This window comes from Microtus oregoni, unplaced genomic scaffold (genome assembly GCF_018167655.1).
Source record: "Microtus oregoni isolate MIOR12 unplaced genomic scaffold, Mior012 000161F_ref0000079, whole genome shotgun sequence".
NCBI classification, from domain to species: domain Eukaryota; kingdom Metazoa; phylum Chordata; class Mammalia; order Rodentia; family Cricetidae; genus Microtus; species Microtus oregoni.
Genome location: NW_024544816.1, coordinates 365,428 through 386,627, shown reverse-complemented (window position 1 = coordinate 386,627; position 21,200 = coordinate 365,428). Strand labels below are relative to the sequence as shown.

At 42.8% G+C, this 21,200-nt stretch overlaps 1 protein-coding gene across 1 annotated transcript in view; it reads right to left on the bottom strand.

Annotated features, from left to right (window-relative positions):
• Positions 1–16,420, bottom strand: part of Camk4 (calcium/calmodulin dependent protein kinase IV) — a 236,193-nt gene extending 219,773 nt beyond the window's left edge. Inside the window, exon 1 of the mRNA XM_041647159.1 lies at positions 16,025–16,420. Coding sequence (XP_041503093.1) covers positions 16,025–16,179 — 155 coding nt within the window. The 5' untranslated portion in view covers positions 16,180–16,420. The remainder of the gene's footprint in view (positions 1–16,024) is intronic.
• Positions 16,421–21,200: the final 4,780 nt, after the last annotated feature.

The window sequence follows — 21,200 nt, the reverse complement described above, 5'->3', positions numbered from 1 at the left end:
CACGTGTGCCCTCAAAGTATGTTTACACACTGAAAACCCATATTATTTCACTGGTGCTTTCAAAGTGAACAGGAGATTCAACAAGGATCCCTAAACAGATGAGAGACTGGGGCCATTTTAACACCAAATCCTCCCGTAACTGAAATGTTGAAACTCGGCTAGTGCGGGTCAGAAAACCAGAAATGAAGTCTAACAACTTTTTGATTTTTTTCAAAATAGTTTTTCATAACAAAGACTAGTTTGTGTGGCCAGCGCAGCGTTGCACACATTTAATCCCAGCCCTCGGGAGGCAGAGGCAGGCGGATCTCTGTGAGTTCAAGGCCAGCCTGGTCTACAGAGTGAGTTCCAGGACAGCCAAGAGCTATACAGAAAGACCTTATCTTGAAAAACAAAAACAAACAAACAAAAGACTTATTTGTGTTGTGGACCTTGCACATGACTTAATGCAGTGTAAAATTTCCTGAAACCAGAAACGTGCACGCTCCTGGTGCGTGCGCTTCACTCTACAGTGACTTCTGACACCTAACCCACATGCTCTGTTTCCCTCTCCTGGCTCCTTCCAAGGTTTAGGAACAGATGTCAATCCAACACTCACCCCTTTCTTACCTAGTCACAGGTTATGGAGGACGTTTGGTCGTGTCTCTTTCTTTCTTTGCTTTTATTTTAGCCTGTCTCGGTGAGACCTAACCCTCGTGTTTTATCTTTATGGGTTAGTGGCAAGTTCTCTGAGACCCATAAACTTTGCCAAGACCCAACCACTTCTATAGTCACCTTTTCTCTCTTTCTCTACAATTGTTTTTCAATTGCTAAATACTAACCCTGTTTGGTTTAAATCAATTTTCCCTCTCCCACTCTGCAACTTTATCTGGCGTTGTGATGTCCATGCTTTGTAAATTTTGAAAAATCAAATGTGCATTGCCTTAGTTATTGCTGTGATAATGACCATGACCAAAAGCAGGCTGGGAAGGAAAGGGTGACTTCATCTTACAGCTTTCAGGTCACACTCAAGGCAGAAACCTAGAACTAGGAACTGATGCAGAGGCCATGGAAAGCTGCCACTTACTGGCTTGATCCTCATGGCTTGCTCGACCTGCTTTCTTACACCATCCAAGACCACTTATTCAGGAGTGGTACCATCACCTCACGGGATGGGCCCAGGCCCACCCACATCAATTGCTTATAGGTCAATCTTATAGAGGAAATTTCTCGATTAAGATGTCTTCTCAAATGACTCTAGCTTGTGTCAAGTTGGGGGAAGAAAAGAACCAGAGCATACATCTCGAGATTTTTCTGCCCTTCTGGGGTGTGTGTGCATGGTCTGTACCTGGGGTGCTCTTTGCCAAGGGTATACATGTCAGATTCCTAGAGAAATTCAAAGTCCACCACATCCTCATGAAGACAACCCAAGCCACTCTGTAAGACAGATCACTGTTCAAAATATTGCTATGGTTCTGCAGCTGGGCATGGTGGCGCACACCTTTAATCCTAGCACTCAGGAGGCAGAGGCAGGCGGATCTCTGTGAGTTCGAGGCCAGCCTGGTCTACAAGAGCTAGTTCCAGGACATATGGTTCTTTTTCTTTCAACTGCTTCCTTATGTTGGTTGCATAAAAGGTGTATATTCTCGTGTTGGTAATTCTTATCGTGAATAAGAGTAGTCAAAAGCAAAAGGCAAGAAGTGCTTCACATATAAGAATCCTTTTATAAAGACAGGAAGCCTGCATTGTGGTACCACCAAAAGATTTGTAAGCAAAATACGAATAAGCTCTGTAGTTATAATACATCAAAATGAACACAGAGAAGCAGTCCGCATGAGGTAGTATTTCATTAGGTGTCTTTGCATGGTGCATAATTCTCCTTAACTATCCATTTGTTAAATAAGAACAGTAGGAAATCTGAAATCAAAACTGGGTTCGTTTTCATAAAATCAATACTAAGCTCAAAGTTGTAACCTCATTGACTCTGAATATTGATTATTTCCAAAGTAGAAGCCAATTTTACCTTAGGAATGGAGTATAAAATAAAGATGAATCACTTCATTCTATTTGCAAGGAAACCAGGCCTCAACCTAAAATTACATAGCAGGAGCAGCAAAGGCCAACATACTAATATCATATGTCAATACATAGGAAAAGAATTAGTGGGACCATGTTCCTTCTTATGTAGTGAGCCTTGCAAGCCTACAAAACCTATATCAGAAAGAAAGTTTAAACCTTATACAACCTAAGAATCAAATTAATGATGCATCCATTAGAAATCTTGACAGCCCTCTCTCTCCAGCACTATTCAATATGCTTATAAAACGTAACATGTTATATAAAAATAACTTTATTTATTCACTTATTTATGTCTATCATGAACTAGATTTATCGCTGCTGTCTTATTACCAGAAAAGCATATACTTGAGAGCCTTCCACTATGACAACACACATGACCAGAAAACATTACCTAGGACCTCATTATTCAAAAGGTCAGATCTCTAACCGAAATAACTTTAGGAGGTATAAAGGCATGGGATTAAACAGTAAGCACTCAAAACACGTGATCACCCATCTCCTTTCAGCTGCTCAACCATTCTGATTGCTTTGGGAAGAAAACCTCTATCTGTGTACTATGGCTTTACCCCTACTAATCTCCAATAATCTCTCTTCTAATGAAGAAAACCATCCTGAGCTTGTGGCCTTCAGCACACAAACACTGCTAGCGACAGTTTAATATTAACACTCTGTTTTTGTTTCAATTTGTTTTTATAATTGCTTCTCGTAAGTGATTTGATTTGTCATTTCAATGTGGTAACAATAAGCATTCTTGAAAACAAATTTTGCAGGCAAAAAAAAGTTATTTCAACAAAAACATTCAGTAGGGTACAGACAGTGTGCACTGGCAACAGAAGCCTTAGCGGTATCACACAGAAAGAGGAGAAACTGGCCAGGCGGTGGTGGCGCACGCCTTTTAATCCCAGCACTTGGGAGGCAGAGGCAGGCGGATCTCTGTGAGTTCGAGACCAGTCTGGTCTACAAGAGCTAGTTCCAGGACAGGCTCCAAAACCACAGAGAAACCTTGTCTCAAAAAACCAAAAAAAAAAAAAGAGGAGAAACTGTTGGTTTCTGGTTGCAACAAATACTCCTTATTGCTTCTAAATGTCTATAAAACTCAATAAAAGTTGTGCAAAAGACTAGCTTCAAGTTTCTAAGACAGTATTGTAGGAAGGAGGCCACATTTGACAATAAAGAGATACAGTTTTGGTTATCACAACACAGGAGGAAGGTTTCGGCCAGTAGGTAGAGGCAAGAGATGCTGCTAAACACTTTACAGTGTACCGGATGGTTTTACACCAAAGAATGATCTATCTGGCCCAGAATTAGAACGGAGCCCACACTAAGAGCCGCTTTATGTATTTTTCCTTACCCATCATTACAAATCACCTTCCGCCAAGAGACTATTCCTCTTTCATTTGATCTCTGCCACCGCTGACAAAGAGAAATGCTGATCTGAGCCTTTCTCTGTTTGACGCCAGCCACAGCTATGGCTGCCCATTCGCAGTCGGAATAAAGACAATAGGCCATATCGAAGGGTCAGTGTGTTCACTGTGTGTTAATTCGATGCCATTAACACTTTGACTTCACTTCCTAATTGAGCCACTGGAGCCACCAATCTGCAGAAGCTCCAGTAATATAAGTATAAGAAAAGACAGCAAAGGTAAAGATTAACAGAAAATTTACCCTTTAGATTTCAAGAAAAGCTGATTTTCGTCCTGGATGAAATGATTCCTTCACTGAGCTAAACAACAATATTTCTCATGCTAAATCTAACCTTGAGATGTTAAAAAGTCAACATTATCTTTAATTTGTTTTTAATCAAAAACGACTTCTCAGTCAGTGAAAATAAAATGAACAAATAGCAAAGAAAGAGAAAAAAACATAAACAAAAAAACTAAGAAGCAGTGGTTGCAACAATTTACTTTATGCAATACTTTGTTTTCAAATGCATTTTTGCAAACACTAAACCCACATGCACATCTGAGGGTTAACTGTTCACAAGAAACTTCTTTGAAGCTGCTCTGTGGTTCCCTCCTCTCTCCCTTCAGCTCATCTCCAGAAAGGATTAAAGGCAGACAACACCTGTGTCTGCTGTTTAGCCTCACACAGGGACAGTTTCCAAAGCGGGGTCTTAAAAGCAGAGATCCTATCACGGTCTTCAACTGACTTAACTTTGTACAAGGGGTTTATGGCCAAATACTCCAGAGGCTGAACTAGCCCAGAAGGCAGCTCATGCCCTGAAAGTCATCTTGACTTAACCCCTAAGTCCTGTCTTCCTGTGGTGAGAGACAGCGAAGGTGAAACCACAGAAGACAGACAGCCAACGGAAATGTGGCCTTGCTGTCAGCTGCCACCGTGGAGAATGGGCGCCAGAGATGGGTGGGACTGGGGTCTTGGTTAGATACATTTTAAGGGAAAGATAACTTACAAGATTTCCCTTTTTTCTGAAAGCACTAGAATGAAGCCCCATCACCACCAAAAGGGTTGTGGCACAGGCCTGTAGTTCCTGCTCTCAAGGGGCAGAGGCTGGAGGATCTTGAACTGAACACCAGCATTGACTTCTACAAACAAATACCAAGAATAATTAAGACTGAAAGGAGGGAGGGAGGGAGGGAGGGAGGGAGGGAGGGAGAGAGAGAGAGAGAATAAAAGAAGATCCATGTCTGAGCTGCTTCATACACTGAGTCAGTCTCTTCAAAATTCTTTAAATGCATTTGTTCATTTAATGGAGGTGGGGCATTTGGGCCATGACAAGCTCACGAAGGCCAGAAAGCCACTTCTGGGAGTCTATTCTGGCCTTCCACTGTGTACACCCCAGGTAGAAGACTCAGACATCAGGTTCTGCAGCAAGGGCCTGTACCCACTGAGCATCTCCTCAGTCCCCTGAGTCACTCTCTTTAAAATCACCTGCTGAGCACCTGCGAAGTGCTGTGCACTGTGCTGCAATGACTAAGTAATAGTCCAAAGAGCTAACCCATGGACCCTGCCTTCTGGAAGCCAAGTCAGGATTACTGCAAAGAGCCTCTACATGAGCTTCTATGCTTGTATTTGGTGTCACACCTTGCTCCCGAGTTGACTAAGAATCAACTGCATGGAAAAATTCATCATCACACTAAACACCCAATTTTAAAGGAACATGTAATCACCAAAGAGGCTAAGCCATCAGAATAGAGTACAAAGCAGAGCAGTGGCCAGCGGGGTGCAGCAAACAGGCTGTGGAGCCCTAAAAGATGGTGCAAGGAAAAGGCGTGGAACCTGGGAAGTAATAGCCAAGAGAATATTCAGGGAGGTGCTTGGCAAAAGAAAAAGAAGGGGGAAGGGAAAAAGATGATTCTGATTCCTCACCAACTATAGCATAGACTGAATTGTCCCCTTCAAATGTATATGCTGATAAAATATGAATACAATATGGCATGAAAGTAACAGGGAAACTTCCCAGGGCACAAAGGAAACTAACGGTGTGGATTGAGAGAGTGGAGACAGAGGGATATGGGGGAGATGCTCAAAGTACCATATATATGAAAATATTCTTAGATAACACAGTACAAAGTAGAAGTTCATGTGTTGAAACCTTATTCTTAGTGTGGCAACTGGAATACAGTCTTTGGGAAGGAGTTGTGTTCAGGATCAACTCCTGAAGCTAGAGCTCTCAAGACAGGATAGATGATCTTATGAGACAGCAAAGAGCTTAGAGAAATTGTTCTAATATATGAATATACATAGATATGGATATACATGTATGTATATGTGTGTATATTCCTCTTCCCTTCTATCTTCTGAGAACACAGCAGAAGATAACCACCACTCAAAACAGGAAGAAAGCTCTCCGTGGGGTAAAGAGATTGGCCGGCATCTTGGTTTTGAACCCCTCTCCTCCAGATCTGTGCAAAACAAACCTTTGTGGTATAAGCCACACAGGGATTTGTTGTTGCGGTCCAAGCAGACAGAGCTAAGACACGCCAAGAGCACTAGCTGAAGACCTTCTAGAAAAGACACATTTGTGGTTCCTTGCAAGCGGCATTTGCTGGGCCAGAGTTAACAGACCCGAAAACACAGCTCCTCCCTCTCCAGGTTTCTTCCCTCCACACCTAAGTGTCCCCTGGCACCAGCCCCCTTTGGAGACTAGCTGAGGCTAGTTCAGATTCCTGGGTGCCCAGTGGATCTTTTGGAGACACCAGTGTTTTCTTAAAATTTTGGAAAGAAAAAAATACAATAAGGACTTGGAGGCGAAGAAAGAAGAATTTCTCTCCACAGCGCTGTGCCAAGTGGACATTTCTCAGGGCAACACTGCCAAATGGTCTGCAAGACATGGCGTTAAACGACTCTGCCTCGTAGTGGAATCTGGCATGCTCAGATTTATGCCCAAAAATAACACTTTCTAACTGAGCCACAACTTGTTAGTAGGATGGCAGACCACATGAGTTCAGCAAATATTTTGAATAAAAAAGAATATAATGAAACAGAATAAAACATAAAATACTATACTCTAGTGCTGACAGTAAGATTAGGCACCGGCTAGTGAAACTGTTTCTAGTCTATACAAATGACCACATAGTTCACTATTTAAAATCGAGCTGGAGCTTAAACAACAAAAGATACAAATAGATAAGACAGGCAGACAGACAAGATAGACAACGGATAACTGAGCTGTCACATAAACCCTTTTTTTAAATAATGACTTTAGTCGGTGGGAGCTAAAGGTCACAAACCTAAGGCAACTATAGTAAAAATCCAGAATAATTGAATGTGTTTTCTTTTAGTCAAGTGGGCTAACATTTGGTTTTCCGCATTTGGATGTTTGGGAACACAGCTGAGTTCATTAAAAACATCCTTTCAAAATGGTGCAACAAGTCCAAACAAAAGATAATGGCCAATGGACATCAGGATGTGGGTTCGGATGCACAGGGCCAAACCCTCACCACAGAGCACAGCAAGCCAAGTCTTGTCTTCCCAGTCACCAAACCACCAGGAGGGATGGAAGTCAGAGCTAAGCTCTCTGCTCCATTAGAAAAGCCTTCGAACACCGGTCTCTCAAATCACTGGGGGACCGGCTGCTCTCTAGGCATGGATTCCTGCATAGGATCACGGCCAGCTCGAATCTTTAAGTAGCCTGGTTGGCATAATGTCACTTTTGTAAACTTAATAAGCTCTAGAAATACCAAAATATTTTCAGTTTTGATTTTTTTTTAAAAAAAAAACATGGTTTGCCTGACACTTTCAAATAATTCATTCATTATGCCTACACATACTGCCAAAAAAAGAGTTACCCCTGCCTTGTGCCAGATGACTACAAAAGGATCATTCTGTCAATACCTGCTTTCTCTAAGCACAGTCCAGGGCAGTGGTTCTCAACCTGGGGGTTGTGACCCCTTTAGGGGGTCACATATCAGATATTTACACTATGATTCATAGCTAGCAAAATTGCAGTCATGAAGTAGCAGTGAAAATAATTTTATGGAGACGCGGCGGAGCGGCGGCGGCGGCCAGACGCGGCGGAGCGGCGGCGGCGGCCAGACGCGGCGGAGCGGCGGCGGCGGCCAGACGCGGCGGAGCGGCGGCGGCGGCCAGACGCGGCGGAGCAACACCGCATACAGGAAGAGGTTTTCGGGGACCGGCGCAGAGGCAGACCCAAGCGGCGGGAACAGGCGTGCAATAAGGAGAGCAGATCGCCCTACTACAATCGAATCAAAGAGGTAGGCCTTTGGTTGGCCAGGTCACTGGCACAAGGGGAGCCTGGTCCTGTCCTGAAGATCCTTCAGAGGGGTGAGAGGGTTCTTGGCCTGCAGCAGGAACCACGAAAGAGAGTGAGGGCATTTTGTAAGCGGAGCCCTTGGCCAGCAGGGAAACCTGATCCGGTTTTTAAAGGACCCATTGGATAGGATCAATAGGAGGAGATGGGCAGGCGCCAAGGCAAGAATTCTCCCAATAATCCGAAAAACAACATGAAAACATCAGAACCCAATGATCTTACAACAGAAGTATTTGAACAACCTAACACAGAAGAAATGGAAAAAATCGACTTTATGAAGATAATAGAGTCCCTTAAACAACATGTAAAAAATGCCCTTATAGAAATGGATGAGAAGTATAACAAAAAGTTTGAAGAAATGAGTAAATACGTACATGATACCCTGGGAAACCAAGAAAAAACCATCAAACAGGTAACGGAAACAGTTCAAGAATTGAAAACTGAAATGAAGGCAAAGAAGAAAATACAAACTGAGGACCAGCTGGATATGGAAAATCTAGGCCAACGAGCAGAGTCTACAGAAACAAGCATAATCAATAGAATACAAGAGCTAGAAGAAAGACTCTCAGATGCTGAGGACACCATAGAGAAAATAAACGAACAGATCAAAGAAAACAGCAAAGCCAACAAATTCTCAACACAAAACATTCAGGAACTATGGGACACAATAAAAAAACCAAACCTAAGAATAATAGGAATAGAAGAAGGAGAAGAGTCACAGCTCAAAGGCCCAGAAAATATTTTCAACAAAATTATGGAAGAAAACTTTCCCAACTTAAAGAAAGATATTCACTTAAATATTCAAGAAGCATACAGAACACCAAACAGACTGGATCAAAGAAAAACATCTCCTCGCCATATAATAATCAAAACACAAAATATACAGGTTAAAGAAAAAATATTAAGAGCTGCAAAAGAAAAAGGGCAAGTAACTTATAAAGGTAAACCGATCAGACTTACACCTGACTTCTCGATGGAAACTATGAAAGCCAGAAGGTCCTGGATAGAGGTTCTGCAGAAGCTAAGAGACCATGGATGCAAACCCAAACTACTATACCCAGCCAAGCTATCATTCATTATCAATGGAGAAAACAAAACATTCCAGGATAAGAACAAATTTAAACAATACGTAGCCACAAATCCAGCCCTACAGAAAGTAATAGAAGGAAAATCGCAACCCAAGGAATCCAACACTGCCAACACTGCCTACAATAACCCAGGCATCTAATGACCCTTCACGAGCACATCTCAAAGAAGGGAGACAATCTCTACTACCAAAAGCAATAAGAATAACCGGAGTAAACAACCACTGGTCATTAATATCACTTAATATTAATGGGCTCAATTCACCTATAAAAAGGCACAGGCTAAAAGATTGGATACGAAAACAGGATCCAACATTCTGCTGTTTGCAAGAAACACATCTCAACCACAAAGACAGGCACCTACTCAGAGTAAAGGGTTGGGAAAAGGTGTTTCAAGCAAATGGTCCTAAGAAAAAAGCAGGTGTGGCCATACTAATTTCTAACAAAACTGACTTCAAACTAAAATCAATCAGAAGAGACCGAGACGGTCACTTTATACTCATAACAGGAACAATTCATCAGGAGGAGGTCTCAATCCTGAATATATACGCCCCCAATATAAAAGCACCTACTTATGTAAAAGAAATATTACTAGAACTCAAGGCAGACATCAAACCACACACACTAGTAGTAGGAGACTTCAACACACCTCTCGCTCCAAGGGACAGGTCAATCAGACAGAAACCTAATAGAGAATTAAGAGAATTATTGGAGGTAATGAAGCAAATGGACTTAACAGATATCTATAGAACATTCCACCCAAATAGGAAAGAATATACCTTCTTCTCTGCAGCTCATGGAACCTTCTCAAAAATTGACCACATACTCGGAAACAAAGGAAACCTCCACAGATACAAAAAAATATCAGTGTCCACCTGTGTCTTATCAGATCATCACGGATTAAAATTAGAAGGCAACAACCACGCTGCCCCCAAAAAACCGACAAACTCATGGAAACTGAACAGTCAACTACTGAACCACACCTGGGTAAAGGAAGAAATCAAGAAAGAAATTAAAGTCTTCCTTGAATTTAATGAAAATAAAGGGACAACATACTCAAACCTATGGGACACAATGAAAGCAGTGCTAAGAGGAAAGTTCATAGCACTAAGTGCCCACTTAAAGAAAACGGAGAATGCATACATTGGGGACTTAACAACACACCTGAAAGCTCTAGAAAAAAAAGAAGCAGACGCGCCCAGGAGAAGTAGAAGACTGGAAATAATAAAACTGAGGGCTGAAATCAACAAAATAGAAACACAGAAAACAGTCCAAAGAATCAATGAAACAAAAAGCTGGTTCTTGGAGAAAATCAACAAGATCGACAAACCCCTATCCAAACTAATTAAACGACAGAGAGAGAACACGCAAATAAACAAGATCAGAAATGAAAAGGGGGACATAACCACAGACACAGAGGAAATTCAGAGAATCATTAGATCTTACTACAAAAGCCTGTATGCCACAAAACTGGAAAATACAAAAGAAATGGACATTTTTTTAAATAAGTACCACATACCAAAGCTAAACCAAGACCAGGTGAATGATCTAAATAGACCGGTTTCTCGCGAAGAATTAGAAATGGTTATCAAAAATCTCCCTTCGAAAAAAAGCCCAGGACCAGATGGTTTCAATGCAGAATTCTACCAGAACTTCCAAGAAGAACTAATACCTATACTCCTTAATGTATTTCACAATATAGAATCAGAAGAGTCATTGCCAAATTCCTTTTATGAAGCTACAGTTACCCTGATACCAAAACCACAAAAAGACCCAACCAAGAAAGAGAATTACAGACCGATCTCACTCATGAACATCGACGCAAAAATTTTCAATAAAATACTGGCAAACCGAATCCAAGAACACATAAGAAAAATTATCCATTATGATCAAGTAGGCTTCATCCCAGAGATGCAGGGCTGGTTCAACATACGCAAATCTATCAATGTAATCCACCATATAAATAAACTGAAAGAAAAAAACCATATGATCATTTCACTAGATGCTGAAAAAGCATTCGACAAAATTCAACACCCCTTTATGATAAAGGTCTTGGAGAGAATAGGGATACAAGGGTCCTACCTAAATATAATAAAAGCTATTTACAGCAAGCCAACAGCTAACATTAAATTAAACGGAGAAAAACTCAAAGCCATCCCACTTAAATCAGGAACACGACAAGGATGTCCACTCTCTCCATACCTCTTCAATATAGTGCTTGAAATTCTAGCAATAGCAATAAGACAACATAAGGAGATCAAGGGGATTCGTATTGGAAAGGAAGAAGTTAAGCTTTCGTTATTTGCAGATGATATGATAGTGTACATAAGCGACCCCAAAAATTCTACCAAAGAACTCCTACAGCTGATAAACAGCTTTAGTAATGTGGCAGGATACAAGATCAACTCCAAAAAATCAGTTGCCTTCCTATACACTAAGGATAAGGAAGCAGAGAGGGAAATCAGAGAAGCATCACCTTTCACGATAGCCACAAATAGCATAAAATACCTTGGGGTAACCCTGACCAAGGAAGTGAAAGATCTACTTGACAAGAACTATAAGTCTTTGAAGAAAGAAATTGAAGAAGACACCAGAAAATGGAAAGACCTCCCTTGCTCTTGGATTGGGAGGATCAACATAGTAAAAATGGCAATTCTACCAAAAGCAATCTATAGATTCAATGCAATCCCCATCAAAATCCCATCAAAATTCTTCACAGATCTGGAGAAGACAATAATCAACTTTATATGGAAAAACAAAAAACCCAGGATAGCCAAAACAATCTTATACAATAAAGGATTGTCTGGAGGCATTACCATCCCTGACTTCAAACTCTATTACAGAGCTACAGTATTGAAAACAGCTTGGTATTGGCATAAAAACAGAGAAGTCGACCAATGGAATCGAATAGAAGACCCTGACATTAACCCACAAACCTATGAACACCTGATCTTCGATAAAGGAGCTAAAAGTATACAATGGAAAAAAGAGAGCATCTTCAACAAATGGTGCTGGCAAAACTGGATGTCAATCTGTAGAAGAATGAAAATAGATCCATATCTATCACCATGCACAAAACTCAAATCCAAATGGATTAAAGACCTCAATATCAGTCCGAACACACTGAACCTGATAGAAGAGAAAGTGGGAAGTACTCTACAGCACATGGGCACAGGAGACCACTTCCTATGTATAACCCCAGCAGCACAGACACTAAGGGCATCATTGAATAAATGGGACTCCCTGAGGCTGAGAAGCTTCTGTAAAGCAAAGGACACTGTCACTAAGACAAAAAGACAACCCACTGACTGGGAGAAGATCTTCACCAACCCTGCTACTGACAAAGGTTTGATCTCCAAAATATATAAAGAACTCAAGAAACTAGACCGTAAAAGGCTAATCAACCCAATTATAAAGTGGGGCACTGATCTGAACAGAGAATTCTCAACAGAAGAACTTCAAATGGCCAAAAGACACTTAAGGTCATGCTCAACTTCCTTAGCGATCAGGGAAATGCAAATCAAGACAACTTTAAGATACCACCTTACACCTGTCAGAATGGCGAAAATAAAAAACACCAATGATAGCCTTTGCTGGAGAGGTTGTGGAGAAAGGGGTACACTCACCCATTGCTGGTGGGAATGCAAACTTGTGCAACCACTCTGGAAAGCAGTGTTTCGGTTTCTCAGGAAATTCGGGATCAACCTACCCCTGGATCCAGCAATACCACTCTTGGGAATATACCCAAGAGAGGCCCTATCATACAACAAAAGTATATGCTCAACTATGTTCATGGCAGCATTGTTTGTAATAGCCAGAACCTGGAAACAACCTAGATGCCCTTCAACGGAAGAATGGATGAAGAAAGTATGGAATATATACATATTAGAGTATTACTCAGCAGTAAAAAACAAGGACTTCTTGAGTTTTGCATACAAATGGATGGAAATAGAAAACACTATCCTGAGTGAGGTAAGCCAGACCCAAAAAGAGGAACATGGGATGTACTCACTCATATTTGGTTTCTAGCCATAAATAAAGGACATTGAGCTTATAATTCATGTTCCTAGAGAAGCTAAATAAGAAGGTGAATCCAAAGACAAACACATAGGCATCCTCAGGAATATTAACCTTCATCAGGCGATGAAAGGAGACAGAGACAGAGACCCACACGGGAGCACCGGACAGAAATCTCAAGGTCCAAATCAGGAGCAGAAGGAGACGGAGCACGAGCAAGGAACTCAGGACCACGAGGGGTGCACCCACACACTAAGACAATGGGGATGTTCTACTGGGATCTCACCAAGGCCAGCTGGCCTAGGTCTGAAAAAACATGGGATAAATCCGGACTAGCTGAACATAGCGGACAATGAGGAATACTGAGAATTCAAGAACAATTGAAGTGGGTTTTTGATCCTACTGCACGTACTGGCTTTGTGGGAGCCTAGGCAGTTTGGATGCTCACCTTACGAGACCTGGATAGAGGTGGGCAGTCCTTGGGCTTCCCACAGGTCAGGGAACCCTGATTGCTCTTCGAGCAGATGAGGGAGGGGGAATTGATCGGGGGAGGGGGAGGGAAATGGGAAGCGGTTGTGGGGACGAGGCAGAAATCCTTAATAAATAAATAAATTTAAAAAAAAAAAAAAGAAAAAAAAAAAAAAAAAAAAAAAAAGAAAATAATTTTATGGTGGGGGTCACCACAACATAACGAACTGTATTAAAGGGTTGCAGCCTTCCAAAGGTTGAGAACCACTGGCTCAGGGGCTTCAGGAATTTAGCTCCACTTGACCCTCCAGGCACACGCTCAGGGTATATGGTCCATATGGCCTTGAATCTAACTTTCCTGGAATCGGGAGTCACCACTTTATAACAGATCACTTTAGGAGATGAAACAAAAAAAAAAAAAAATCTCCAATTTACCTGCAGGGGCGTGTGTATACTGAACCCATTCACCTACAGGGGACTGTCTACACTGTGACACTAACCAGTGGCCCACCCAGCACCAGAATGCTGCTGACTGAATGTCACAGTAACAAGTGGGAACGAAAGAATCAAGCTGACTGTAGGGTCAACACTGGCCCCCAGATTTGACCCAAAACAGAACGAACAATCTTGAGATCAATTCAAGTGAGCTCGAATGGATCACTAGTGCAAAGACCAAACATCTTTGTGGTTCCATCAGTGAGTACAAAAGTTCTGTCTTTTACTCCATAGAGTTTTAACAATTATAGCTGGCATGCCAGTTGGTCCATGTGTTAGGTTTATCTCATTGAGAAAAAATAACAGATTATGAAGTAAAAAAAAATATCGATCCATTTTAACGAAATGGTGCGAGCTCACTACTCATCAACACTGCCACCTACAGAGGAGGTGTTCAGCAATGGTTATGAAGGGTTATGTTTTTCTTCTTAGAATAGTTTAATTTGGTGATTGTAGGGTAACAAAAAGTCTACATAGCAGGGCAAGTCTTAGCAATTTATAGTAGATTTATAAGTATAACCCCAAGAGAATGCAGACTGTAGGGCCAAATTAAAACCAAGCCAACTTCAAAAACAGCTTCCCTGTGAATCCACCATCCTATGGACACGTACACTCGGAATTCTCCCACTTCTCAAATCAAAGTGTTTGAAGTGATGGCAAAGCTTCTTTATAGTGCAATTAGTACGTCGGAACTCGTTAGGGGCTTCTGGGGCGTTGCTCAGGGGCGCTGTGGGGCCATCCCTCAGCTGCAGCAGGCACTTCCTCCCTACCTGGCAACTTCTAAAGCACTGAGGAACCAATTTTAAGTAGATTATCTCTTTAATCAATTCTATACCACAATGCTCAGCACGTCACCCAAGTATGATTTCCTGAACCTTACAAAAGCATCCGTTGCTACCTCACTTCAGTCTACAACAGCCTTGCAATGAATCCCCCCCCCCAGAAACATGTCTGAAAAACAGGCGTGGACGTATACATTGCTCAGTGATCAAATAGCTTGAGGATTTTAAACAGCAAGAATAACAAATTCCCTTTCAAAAGTTTTATCTTTTTACACACCACTTGTATTCAGGAAAGGAAAATCAGAGCGAGCAAATCCTTCCCACTAAGTACGAACACCCAAAATCCAATGACATCGTCTCTTAACAGCATCAAAAAATTAAAATTAAAAAGCTGTTAGATAAGCTACTACCAGCAAAAGGGGAATGATTAAATTGCACGGGGGGGGGGGGAGGAGTTACAACTTGGCAACAGTTTTCAATCGTGTTCAGATTCCCTCCGATGGACGCTTTGCATTTGAACAGTACTGAAAACAAGTCTCCTTCCGTGCTTGTGGACAGCAGAAAAGGGTGGGGGGGGGAGATACAAAAATAATTATCAGTGGGTAAAGATCTGAGAACACACGGAATCAATCTCAAGGTAAAACCTGTTCAGATCTTCAGAGTGGGGATTAGGGGGCGCATCTGCTCTCCCAACGGGATGGCTTTTTGCATACACGATTTAAATAAACCACTCGAGCACATAAAAGAGGAGCCTCAAAGCTCTTCTCACTAATTACCCCTGCCTGGCCCCCAAGAGTTGCTTTCTCTTTAAATCCCCACTACTTCATTACTCTGCCTTTAACTCTTCTAAATGATTCATTCTCGCCTTTTCCTGAGCACACGCTATGGGGAAGCTAGTATTTAGGTTAAATTTCTAGTGCCACTTGCTTTGGAGAGCGTGATGAGGGGAAGCAGGAAGAATCTAATTTAATAATTCCATCACGGTGGAGAGGGGCACAATTGCAGTCCCCAACCCAAAACTAACTAGACACACAAGTCCCTCTGACAAACTATAATCTGTGCAAAGACACTAATTAGGAAAGCAGAGTCCACGTGCGGTAGGAGAGATCACCCAAGTGGCAGCCAGTTCCACACTGGCAGGGCGGGAGAGTCTGGCGGAGGCTCGCAGCTGCACCGGCCTAGGCGCTCAGGGGAGAGCCTGGTTGCCTCGGACTAGAGTTTAGCTCTTGCCCAGATACTGTCTAGGCAGGGGAGAGATCAAAGGTAGAGGAGGCTAGTCCGGAACCCTTAGGTGTCGCAGCGAGAGGGACCACTAGCGTGCACGCTGCAGGCAATCCCCAGCCCCAGCCCGCGCCTCCACGCTCCGCCTGGTCCAGCGCCCCTCGTCTTACCGTCCCAGCTCTGACTCCACCTCGAAGAAATTGCTCAGAGCATCCCGGTTGGAGCCGTCGATCCAGTAATCCGGGACGAGGTTCCCAGACCCTGGGGCATTGGCGGTGACCGAGGAGCAGGACGAGGAACAGGAGGGCACCGTGACTTTCAGCATCTTCGCCGCGGGACTCCGGAAGCCGCCGCTGCTGCCCGAGCCGGAGCCGCCAGCCGCCGCCTGCAACACGGGAGCGAGAGGAGGCGTCCTTCAGCGCGCACACGCCCACCGCCGCGCCGGGCTACGGCTCGCCTCCGCGCTCGGGAGCGGGAGCGAGTGCGGGCGGAGAGACTGAGACGGTGAGCACCAGCGCAGGGGAACCCGGAGCCACCGCCAGCCGGCAGAGACCAAGCAGGGCGCCGCAGAGCTCTGGCGCCCTCCCCCTCACTCCCGCCGCCCCACCTCCGCGCCTCCCTCCCTGCCAGCCCCCTCCCTGTGCTGCTCTCTCAGGCTGTGGCAGCCGCCGGCCACCTATCGCGTTTGCAAAAACAGGAGCTTGCGGGGAAGACACTAGGACCCCGAGCGTGCGAATGAGCGTTTTTCCTTTACGCCCTCCGGCAAGAGCCCGCAGCCAGGAAAGAGACCGCTCTGTCGGAGGCGAGCACCCGGTGTGGAGGCCACCAAGTGCATGGTGAGAAAGGAACCTGGTCATTGTTGGAGAAACTCATGTTTCCAGGAGCGTGGCTCGAAGCGGGCGAGTCCCTTCCACCTTGCACCAGCTAACCAGCCACCCCTTACTGGTCCCTATGTCAGAGCTTATGTGGATGATAGAGGAGGGGGTCCTGTGGTTGTCAGCTCCTGGCAGGCCTTCCCTGCTGGAACTCGGTGCTCATTTCTGTGCACACTGGAGAGGGATGGGCCTAGGTCCATGCTGACCTGATTCACCTTTGAGTGAAGTCTTCAATTTGTCATCGCTGCTAGTGGCGTTGTCGCCTCTAGCTGTGCTGGAGCTTCTAAAAGAGCACACACTTTACTGTGTCTAGTTCAATTTCAGCATCTGAAGGCCAGCAGCTGAAACGGCTCAAAGAAAGGCTCCCAAGAAGCCAAGCAGGCGAACCTGCCTTAAGGCAGGACCTGTCACCATTCTTGACGGAGAAGGTTGCTACAGTTAAGAGCTTTTTTCTTCCCGTGAGCTGTACCCCATCATAAGCATTCTAATGTCCATCCATCATCTGCCATGGCGATTTTAAGTACTGGTTGAATAGATACCTTAGGGCTTTATTTCGTCTCAGATTTCAACAAAGATAAACAACAATTAGTTGTAACATTGTAATGTGTGTGTGCAATAATTACTCCCACATCTGATTTCCAGCTAAACGGCTCCCAGGCCATTTGATACTACAGAGATATTAGGGATTTTTTTTATCTACCTTTTCTCCGACATATACTAAACTCTTCTCAGCAAGTCTCCACTCCTAAAAGCATCAGTCACAAATATGTTCCAATATTTCCCTCGAATTTGTTGAGATAGTACTTACATACTGGTGAAATCCCACCACCAAAACAATACAGTCAATTCTAATAGGAATGTTTGCCCTAGTTAATAGGAAATGAAAACTCAGTGCAGAACTCTTCCATGGAGGTGATGATGGCACGCAAATATTCAAAATGCTATGCTCTACAAGTAACAAAAATATGAAAGTTTCATTCAAGATCCAGTGTACGCGGGGTGACTTGGTGAGAAACCAAAACCGCCCTGACTCACTAATCTACAAGCTAAAACAAAGATACTAGTGTCTAAATTCCGCTTCTCTCATCGTTTGCCTTAGCTGGCCATGGCAGTGGAAACAAAGACATGACCTTGTCGCTAGACCAGTGGTACTCACAGCTCTTAGAGACAAGGTCCTCAGAGGCAGCAGTGGCTGGAAACGCTTGTCTGCCGTCAACTAGTTTACAATATGGACCCAAAGCAAGCACACTACATCCAAGATATGGTCAGCCTGTTCCTGCCCTGCATTTTTGAAAGCAATGGTTGGAGAAAGAGCCTATGTGTAGTACAGAGGTGATCGTGGAAATGACATTTACATTTGTCACGAGTTTAGTCATTTGACTTCTCTTCACAAATGACTTCCGGGGGGGAAAAATTCAACAAATGAAAAGTTTGACAAGAGCATATCATTATCCCCTCATTTTCAGCTTCACTGCCTGTGTTTCTAACAACCTGCAGTAAACCGAAGTGTGAAAATATTAGATGGAAAATTCCAGAAATGAGCAGTTCTCACATTCTGAATTCCCTGCTGCACTGGGCAGAATGATGAACTCTGCTGTCCTACACTGGTCTACCCAATATATGAGTCACTCTTTTGCCCAGCGATTCCTCCCACTGTGTACTACCCTCACCATAGATCAACAGTGTGGTGTTGGACAGGGCAGCGTTTGTGCCGAATTCAGAGCTACCTGTAGTTTCAGGCATCCACTGGAAGTCTCGGCATGTATGCTTTGTGGAAGGCAGTGGGGAGGTGATGTATTTTGCTTGATCCGTGAAGCTTCCTTTTTCATTTTAAACAGATGAATATAAAATAGGGTTATTTTGAAGCAGGTGAAACAAAGATTAAATACGTGAAATTTATCATTTTTTCTAAGTCTTGACTAAAATGAAAAGAGATGGAAATATAAATAAATCAAACGATCTACTGTTGAACATATGGACAAACAGTAATAGACTCAGATTTGGAAGACTTGAAATCCAGACATGGAGGAGGAAAAGTTCATGAGAAAAATCCGATTCTTAACCACAGGAGATAAAGAAATGCTTTGGAGCAGGAAACAGAAGATATTGGACTGATATGTTTAAAGGCATCCTATGGCCCTGACATGCCTAGCCATTCCAAACACACCATCCCCAAAGCCTAAAAGAAAACAGCAGATATGATTCTGTGAATATTGAGCAAGGATAAATTTTGTTTTAGGTCAGATGATGCAACTGATTCCATATTCAAAATGGAAATTAAGTGGAATTCTGGGAAATCAGCAATCCAGTGCATACACCTGTACTCTCATAAGATGCTGACAAATTCTTATCTTATGTATTTCCTATCCCCATCCACACGGAGACTGGACGATTCTTCAAGGGAAAATAGAACAACCAAAGGTCACTGAGAACTACATGGACCAGTAGCTGGGTTTGCCAACAAAACAGACTGCCTTCTGCTCTCTTTCAGTATGAGAAATCAAAGTGAGGGCCTTGCACACGGGAGGCAGTGCCCTGGCACTGAGCCACAGGGCCATTCCTTATGATTTCTGTGAGTCCTCCACCACTGAACAGCTTCCTCAACCTCAGCTATCAAAGGAGCTGTTTAATAGATAATTAAACTGTCCATTCTAACGCACAAACGAACGATTTCTCATTCTGATAATGGCAAAGTAGGTTGTACAAGTCTCCTGTATATAAAATTCATATTTCCTGGTCTACATATAGCAGCTATTAAGATGTCCAGAGTAGCAACAGAGTTGGGATGAAATGAGAATTGTGTCACCCACAGAAAAAGAAATGTTTTTGAGCGAGTTTCAGTCTTCATATCTTTATGTATCAGACAACAGACATTTCTGCACTAGCAGGGCAGTAGAAACTGAGAAGAAATTTGCAGAAAAAAATATGAACCACATGGGGAAATTTACAGTCCATACACAATCTGTGCCAATTTCTTAAGCTGTGGAAATGTGTGCTGGCTTTCAATAATACCGGGGGGGGGGGGGGGGGTGGGGAGGATAACCAGAAGGGTAAAGAGCAAAGGGGAAAGGTGCATGGTTTGAAGTGTGAGTTACATGACACTGGGCTGGAGAGATGGCTCAGTGGTTAACAGCATTGGCTGCTCTTCCAGAGGACCCAGGTTTAATTCCCAGCACTCACGTGGCAGCTCACAACTGTAACTCCAGTTCCAAGAGACCTGACGCCCTCAAACAGATGGGCATGCAGGCCATACACACAAAGTAAATAATTTTTTAAAAAGTTAAACTAATTTAAATGTGTGTTTGAGTGACAGAATTAAGAAATAAGTTTGTATGAGAAGTAGAACAATTTGAATCTCTTCAGCTAATTCTTGATAACATCTAGCATATAATTTTAAAAATTGCTAGACAGATAAAATGATAAGGAAACATGAATTGGGGCTGATAGTAAAATTACACAAACTAATTCCAAGATGATTCATCACTTGATACTGATGAAGAAATATTTAAAACAGAAAATATAAGTGTTTAAATGATTAAAAGAGAGAGTAGGATAATGAGAATAATGCTGGCAAGCAGGGGACGGGATGGGATTCCTACCAGAGAACTAAAAAAATACTCAAAAGGATTACCGGAGATTTTAGGACCAATATAAATTATCTGAATTTTAGAAATTCAAAGGGCTCGGGAAGACTGCAGTTGACAGAAAGCAGGGCTGGTGAACTTCCCGTCAGCGATTATCAATGCCTAAGACAGAGCTTAGTAAACTTCACCTCCGCATAGTCAAGCCTGAGCTCCCCTCCCACGCTGAACCATGGCTGGTCCAGGTGAAAAACAGAACATGATGGACGTGCAGGTCATAAAGGCAGAGCAGATGATGTCTTCCTTCCTTTATGTGCTCGTTCTGAAGAAAGGACACTCAGGCAGACACATGCAAGCTCCTAGAAAGAGAACCCGACTCTCTAGCTAAGCAAGTGAGCTACCACGGGAGTAGATCCTGAACTCAAATCAAGCCTTGGGTGACTTCGGGCCCAGTGAGCATCTTACTACAAATTCGTGGGAGACTGAGTCAAAATAATTCAAACGAGATAGTTAATCCTTCGAGATTATTTGGAATTCTGTACAAATGAATACTGTGACTTCAAAGCAGTAAATTTTGGATTAAGTTGTATTCAATAATAAAGAACTAATAAAATATAGTTATTATTGAATACAAGAAACGAAAAGAGGAAACACTGAAAGAATCAGCAAGAAACTGGTTTGTGGGATAACACCATGATTTCATACTTACAAAGGAGACTTGTGAAGAAATGAGAGACTAGAGCAAAAAACTTACTTGGAAAAACTGTAGACTGAAATTTCCATCAGATTTTGTGAAATAACTTTTGTTTTAGATCCAAGAATCTCAACAAACTAAACAGTAAGTAGAAATAACACCATCTGTGTCAAACATTTAAAATCAGGAGATGTGT